Genomic DNA, 7,374 nt, shown 5'->3' with positions numbered 1-7,374 from the left:
TTTAAGACATTTTATGCGTTGCAAATCTCGTCTTCTTGAGAAAGGTATTACTTTAATTCCCAACTCCGCGAGATATAGGCAAATACAGGATTTGGTGTCAGTTCGCTCAAGCAACATGGAGCTATGTAGTACGAACAGATTACGCAGGTTTCGGTCCTACTGGTCCTTCTGTTTGGATCAAGCCTCTCGCGAGTCTGGTTGGCTCAAGTATAATGTGGATGCTGCCCAATTCCTTAAGGAGAATGTTACGAGTTATGCTGTTGTGGTTCAAGACAAAAATGGTCAGTCAGATTAGTGTTAGTCAAGGCACTTCATTTCTTGTTTGGAGCCCCATCTTAGTAATTTCGATGAAGTTTTGTCTTGGCTCAAAGGTTTGAGTGTATCTTCGAGTCAGATTATTAATGCTCTGGTTTCTTCTTCGGATCTTTCAGGATTTGGTCTTTCGATTTAGGATTGTTTACATTTAAAGGATCACTTTTAACATGTGGTCTTCCATTGGACTCACGAATGCAGCTCATACTCCCACTAGGGCGGTTTTATTTTATGCAGACCATCACATTTGGGAGCTTTGTCCTAATCGTCTTACCTCTATTTTATTGTCAGATAGCTCTAATAACGTGACCAATGAACGAATGTATAGGATAAGCCTATTAGCTTGAATATGGTTGTCCTTCACTCCTATTCGTTCCTTTGTTTTCTCATCTCTTTCGATTAATGAATATTTGACTTTACCTTTAAGAAAAGAGAAGCTTATGCGAGAAAATTAAATAGTCAAGTAGATAAGACAGGCTTATGATTTTGGAGAATTAAACCCTTGATAGCTGCTACTCTTCTGGCCTAAAAAAGATATTAGAAAAAAAAAAAAAGCATTAGCTTAAAGTAAATTTCAGCATCTTATAAAGGGTCAAAGTGTCACCTTAGACAGTTCTACCATAGATTAGGAAGGTTTTTACTTCAACTGAAGAGAGATTTATGATAAAAATATTGAAAAACCACATTTAAATCTAATGGAGAAAACCTGACAAACAGAAGTTGGAAAACTGTGCTTAGTGAAGCCCCATGAACCAAATAGTTTATTTCCAAATCCATAGTACTCTTTACCTTATAGCTTCTTTGAAGTCATCATCCATCCCCTTTTGGAGCAAGCTCTATACAGTGCTTTAACTATCTCACATATTTTAACAGTTTGCTGGTTTCATCTCCCCTTGCCCTTCCATTGAGGAGGGTGGATAGGTGGCCTCAAAAGATGGCTGGAATTGGATCCCATCAAAGAACTTGGAGCCCTTCGTAGGTATCTATCAGTTTGTCTTGGTTGTGGTGGTTCTGCAGAGGCAGTCATTGGAGACTGATTTGCATAAATGGATCTTTGGAGAGGAGGCAATTGACAAGCTGAAGAAGAGAATGTGAGACTTGGCTGACCTGGAAATGAACATACTAACTTTGAGTTTGATAAAGTAGGATGGATAGAAGTTCTTGCTACCGTTGCTGATTCAAGAAATGTGTGCTTTACATTCGGCGGACACCATTCAGGCATGTCATCATCATCATCATCGAAAATATTCTTTTGTGGTGCAACCATACTAGTGATAACAGGTGTGAAGACTGAGCTGCTTTTGACAGTATGTTTTGCTTGTAGAACTGGAGCAAGTTTAGAAGCTTTATTTCCTGGAGGCAAGTTGAGACAACTGTTGAATGCAAACTGAGGAGAAAGGATATCTTCTGCTCTCCTTTTACACTGAGCAGGTAGTGACTGTGTAGTTGGTGAAGACAATGGCACTGACGCAACAACTTTCTTTAATCCTTCAACCACAACATTCTTGTCAAACACTGCTGTATCGAAAACCTTGCTTCTTGGAGTTCTAGATATGCCACACTCAGCCCCAAAATCAAATTCTGGAAGATCATCATCATCAATGGCAGGAAGCTCTTTTATAATAACTGATGGCAGAGATATTACAGGATTTTGATGTCCCAAAACAGATTTAGTTTCCTCCGGTCCTGAGGTATCTACATGAGGCATTTCATTTAGAGAAGACTGCCCCTTGGGCCTTAAGGAAGGGACAGAATCAGAATAGGATGATGTTTGAAGTCCTAGTGAAATACCTGATAAGTGGCTCAATGCTGAAGTCTTAAGCGGGAGATCAGCACTGGCAGGAGAAGTATGCAGTTTCAGTTGGCTGTCACTACTCCCCACATTGTCACCTTCATTTCTATTAATTACAGCACTCTCAATGCTTGTGCATGTTATTCGGGGCGATTCTTTAGCAGATTGAGTGCAAGGTAAGTCCTTTGCAGAAACCTTTTCATCAGATTGGGAACTCAGTGGCTGCTCTGTCGAAGAAGAATGCTTTTTTTCAAGCTTCTTTGTGACAGAACTTGAAAGTCCATGGTTTCTTCTCCAAACAACACAACCAATTAATGAATTTTTCTTGTCTTCAACAGCAGCCATGCCCTTGAAGAATCCATGTTTTGCAAGTATGGTGATTATGGCATCACTGCGAGGACATATGTAAAGATCAATACCAGGTGAGAGTTGAGCAAACCCCACTCTTTCCCCTTTCTTGTACCCTTTGGCAATCTGTTAAGATTACAAGAAAGTATGAATTAAAATTTACATAAGAAATCCTCAAGATGCATCCCAGCCACTATATGACCATCTTCATGTTCCTTTTCAACCAACCTACCTCATTCAAACCTACCAGTCCTGATCTAGAAGACCCTTCTTTCCAGCAGAGTGATACTACCTGAATATGAAGTGCATTGATCCATCAAAAATTTGAAATGAAAAATCTATTTCTAATTAGCAGGGTGCAAATTCTAAGCTAAAAGACTAATAAGTAGCATGTAAACCATTACAGTTTTCATTTTTATGCAAGAAGAATTGATAATGGCCAGTGAATTTGTTTCCAAATCACCATGGTCACATTATTCATTAGAAAGTTATATACTTGAGTGTTGAGACCTGAGATTATAAACATTCAAAGAAGAATCTGTAGGGGCTACCTCCAGTCATTAATATCTCTTTCTCCTAAGGAACTCAAGTATTTACTTGTTAACCAAATTCAAACCTTGGTTATGTAAGGCAAGGTAAATCACACACTACATAATACGAATTGATGACAGTAACTCATGAAACCATATCTTACCATCAACCCTCTATTGCGTGAGCGAGCAAGCTCCTGAATATATTTCTCAAAAGCCTCTAATCTAACTTTTCCTTTGACTTCTACAAGTTCAGACCACTTGATATCAGGCATCTTCTCACCACTACACAACAAAATCATCATAGATAAGGTTACCTGGGGAAGATTTACTACTCAAATCTTTATGTCATGAACCTAGTCAGAAATTTATCATACCAAAACAGTGAATGATGTATTAAGTGAAACAACAATCTTACTATGCCAAGAGACTGTAAACCAGGTGCCCGACTAGGACACCACATTAAATTTGGAAGCGAATATTACACCTGAAATAGTCAAAAAAGGAAAAGAAAAAAGAATCGCGTATTTGAATTTACTAACTATAGGCATCACGGTAAAACTGTCAATGCAACAAAAATAAACTGTAAACTTTGAAAGACTTGGGATTATAGATATGCAAAAGCTACATGATGTATGAAAGAATTGAGGAATATAAGGTTACTAATATGAAGAAACTAAAAAATTCCCAGCATTGCAGAAAGCCAGAAGGTATAGGAATAAGTACAGTCAATCAGAATGGCTAGGAACAAGGCTCCCACAAGGACTATCAGCTAACTCTCTCTTTACAGAAGGTAGCTGCAGGAGATGGGGAGGCGTTGATCAGTCACACATGCCAAGGTTTAGACCACAATTCCTGGGTCACTTAATTTAATGTATGTCAGTTAATTTGCTCATTCAAGTTTTCAATATGCACTGAATAGAGTTGATGATCGTCTATTGCCGCCTTTAAAAAAAGGTCTATGTTGGTTATTGGACCAATATCCATTTCAGTTTCATGTCCATATCTAGGTGAGCAGTAATGATGTGAGATTGCCAATGAAAATTCTACTGAAATTGTTAAATGGTCTCATTCCCCTGTCCAAATTTAGCATTGCAAGCATCAACATATCTCTTATTAATTTGATTAATTGTTGTTCCGTTTTTACTTTAGGTAGTCAATCAGAAATTCTTGAAACAAAGTTCTCTTTGACTACTGTACTATAAGCCATTTTATACAAAGAGAAATCAGCAGGTGATACACCAATTATTTAGTCCCAAGTTGCCATTTTTCTTGAGCTGACTTGTTCTATCAGTGACATATTTGATTTCTTACACCCTAATAAAATATGATAAAAGTTTTTAGTTGATGGCTTTGCAAATATAAAACTCAAATTATCTTTTCCAAATAATTCTTGAACCAGAACTTTTAACTATTTAAGAGCAATTACATGCAAAACAAAACCCATATAATTTCATCTTCATTGAATGAAAAATCATGAACAAACGGACTGAATATCTCTGATACTAAAACAGAATTGTTCTCGGAAGAGAAAAATGACAAGTATAAAAAAGAAATAGCTGAATAACCTTTTGAAGAAGGCAACGACCGACACAGTTACAGAAGAATTAAGCTTAAGGGAGCCATCCCAGAATTTCTCAGCAACTGTAGGCCGAGACAACTTCAAATTCCCAGAACCAGATCCTTCCTTTTCCCCCATTTCTACTGCTACGAAGATAACATCTACTGTCGAAAACAAAATTCAAGTAGACTGACTGGTTGGTTTCAAACCGGGAACTTATGACTGCAATTGCACTTGATTTTCCATACTTCTCGAAGCCCGTTGAGCCGATTTACCCCCTAATCCATAATTTGGAGTGATTCCCAGATTTCCAATATTCACACACTGTTTCTGTTCAGTGACAACAAATTTAAACAAGAGAAAGAAACGGATTTTATCCAAACAAATGACCGAGAAAATGAAAGAGGATGGTTCAATTTTTCAATAAAAAAGGAACTGAGGAACATGTGAAGTTGAACAATGCGCTTAGTGTGGTTTGAATTGGATTTGATCAATGATTTTTTATCCCTAAAGATTAGGGTTTGAAAAAGGAATGTTAAGGTTACCGCCATGCTCACCAAATGTCTAAGCGCAGTAACGTAACGCAAACACGTATCATACATTATTATATTGGGAAAACTCACAAATAATCACCCAATTATTAACTTGTTTCTGTTTTTGTCACTCAGATCCAAAAACTTTTATTTCAGTTACCCTGAGTTAAATCATTAACAAATGCATTTTTTATTGGAATAAATAATAAATTTAGTGCTTCAAAATTTACAGATTCTATCAATTTGATCCTACTTTTAAAAATTCAACAAATTTAACCATTAACTTCACACATTTGTCAATGTAATCTTGATTATAAAATTCAAAATTCAAAATTTAAAATTATAACCTTAAAAATTTTAAATATATATATAAATATTCATTTTAAAAATACAATATTTTATAAAATTACATGAAAAATTATAAAAAAACTATACAAATGCATACGCCACCTAATTATAAAATTTTACAATTTAGTCACTAACATTTTAGGAAAATTATAAAAAAATTATAAATAAATGAATACCCATTTCTAGGGTAAACTATAGAATTAGCCAACCAACTATTAGCATGTTTCTATTTAAGCCACCTAATTATAAAATTTTACAATTTAGTCACTAACATTTTAGGAAAATTATAAAAAAAATTATAAACAAATGAATACCCATTTCTAGGGTAAACTATAGAATTAGTCAACCAACTATTAGCGTGTTTCTATTTAAGCCACCTAATTATAAAATTTTACAATTTAGTCACTAACATTTCAGGTCATTTCTATTTTGGTCACTCTTTTTTCTAATTGGTATAACAACACATTTAGTCTTCAATACTTACACATTCTATCAATTTGATCCTCAAACACATATAATTAAATATAAATAATATCATATGCGTTTATATTTAATTACTATTATAAGGCACTAATATGAATTTAGCCCTCGAACTTGACACCTTCTCCCAAGTTGGTACTTATGATTTTTTTGGTCCCAAGTTGGAACTCGAATTTTCTTTCCATCAAGGGTTTTGGTAGTTTGTTTATAACGGTGTTAAATATAGGACACTTGACACTCTTAAGTTGTGACACGTGGCAATCGATGATGTCATAATCTATTTTTAAAATATTTAAAAATTTAAAAGAAATTATATAAAATAATATAATTTTTAAAATATAAAATTATAAAAATATATCTCTAAAAATTAAAAATATTAAAAATAAAAATAAATCTAAAATTCAAGTTAGAAAATTGAAAGCACAAAAATTCACATCTTACTCTAAATAAATTGCAAACAAATTAGATGAAGATAAATTTTACGCTTAGAGATGAGATGAGTGCATATTGTTATACTATTCTTCAAATTGACAAGAATGCAAAAGATGATGATTTGAAAAAGGTTTAAAGGAAGTTTTTTTTGTTTTTTATTTGTTAATTATTGGTTAGGCTATATAGGAAAATTTGAGTTCCTTTGTTGAGAATACCGTTAGCATGATTATGAATGAAGTTTATAAAAATCTCAAATTTACTGGGTTTTTAGGTTTATCAAAGTCATTAATTTACAAATAAGTTTATCAAGATTTAATCATATGTGCTTAAATATAATTATAATTATATTTAATTATATGTGTTTGAGGATCGAATTGATTTGGCATTGACGTGGCAGCTTATGTGACATTTTACGTATACTTCATTGCTAACATGAATAAATTTTCCACAAGTTTTTATAAACTTTTTTTAAATTTTTTTTTGATTTTTAAAATATTTTTTATTAATTTTTAATTATTATGAATTATATGTGGATTGTCACGTTAGTGGCCATATAAATGTCATTAAAAGTTTTATAGTTTAGTCAATTTTTTTGTCAAAAAGCAATCAATTTAACTAAATTTTAAAGGTTGAGGGTAAAAAAAAAAGAGCAAAATGACAAAACGAGTGAACGTTAGGGCTAAATTTATCTTTATGCATTATTTTAATTTACTTATTAATTTTAATTTTATTATGCACACTCTATTACTTTCATCATTGATAATTGTTTGTTATTTTTAAACATTTATCTATTTTTAAATTTGTGATTTTGATACGCATATGCATGTTATAGGGCTTTTAGTATATATAATTATAAAGATTTCTATAAAAAGAATAAGCTAGTGGATTCTCGTACATTCTCTTTTAAATATTTATCAATAGTCACCTAAATTTAAATAATAATAACTTAATATTGTAACAACCTATTTTTTAGTGATACTAGAAATGGTGGTTTCAAATCTCGTATTCAATAATCGAGTCAAGAATATTATTTTATTA

The 7,374-nt window shown here is 33.1% G+C and overlaps 1 protein-coding gene across 6 annotated transcripts; it reads right to left on the bottom strand.

The window, feature by feature from the left end:
- Positions 1-410: 410 nt before the first annotated feature.
- Positions 411-5,132, bottom strand: LOC108455712 (uncharacterized). Of its 6 annotated transcripts, XM_053029850.1 has the most exons (6): positions 4,551-5,132; positions 3,147-3,267; positions 2,685-2,744; positions 2,104-2,578; positions 1,420-2,007; positions 875-1,323 (listed from the first exon to the last, which is right to left on the bottom strand). In XM_053029850.1, the coding sequence occupies exons 1-6, from the start codon at positions 4,679-4,681 to the stop codon at positions 1,196-1,198; spliced, it is 1,503 nt and encodes a 500-aa protein (XP_052885810.1). In that variant the 5' UTR covers positions 4,682-5,132; the 3' UTR covers positions 875-1,195. The 6 variants fall into 6 exon arrangements, 5 of the variants coding, with proteins under 5 accessions (XP_052885810.1, XP_017609762.2, XP_017609754.2 ...); XR_008284279.1 differs by adding an exon at positions 411-837 and having other exon boundaries at positions 1,102-2,578; XM_017754273.2 differs by having other exon boundaries at positions 1,420-2,578.
- Between the last annotated feature and the right edge of the window lie 2,242 nt (positions 5,133-7,374).

Source organism: Gossypium arboreum, chromosome 6, assembly GCF_025698485.1.
Source record: "Gossypium arboreum isolate Shixiya-1 chromosome 6, ASM2569848v2, whole genome shotgun sequence".
Taxonomy (NCBI): Eukaryota; Viridiplantae; Streptophyta; class Magnoliopsida; order Malvales; family Malvaceae; genus Gossypium; species Gossypium arboreum.
Note: the sequence above shows the minus strand (reverse complement) of the source record. Positions and strands in the feature narration are given on the sequence as shown.

What these genes read in the sequence shown, in the direction of transcription:
- LOC108455712 (XM_017754252.2), bottom strand. Translation starts at nt 4,681, where the DNA reads ATGGGGGAAAAGGAAGGATCTGGTTCTGGGAATTTGAAGTTGTCTCGG. An exon ending in GTCGTTGCCTTCTTCAAAAG is followed by an intron (nt 3,268 to 4,550) that starts GTTATTCAGCTA and finishes TTTGTTGTGTAG; the next exon opens with TGGTGAGAAGATGCCTGATA. An exon ending in GACTGGTAGGTTTGAATGAG is followed by an intron (nt 2,579 to 2,684) that starts GTAGGTTGGTTG and finishes TAATCTTAACAG; the next exon opens with ATTGCCAAAGGGTACAAGAA.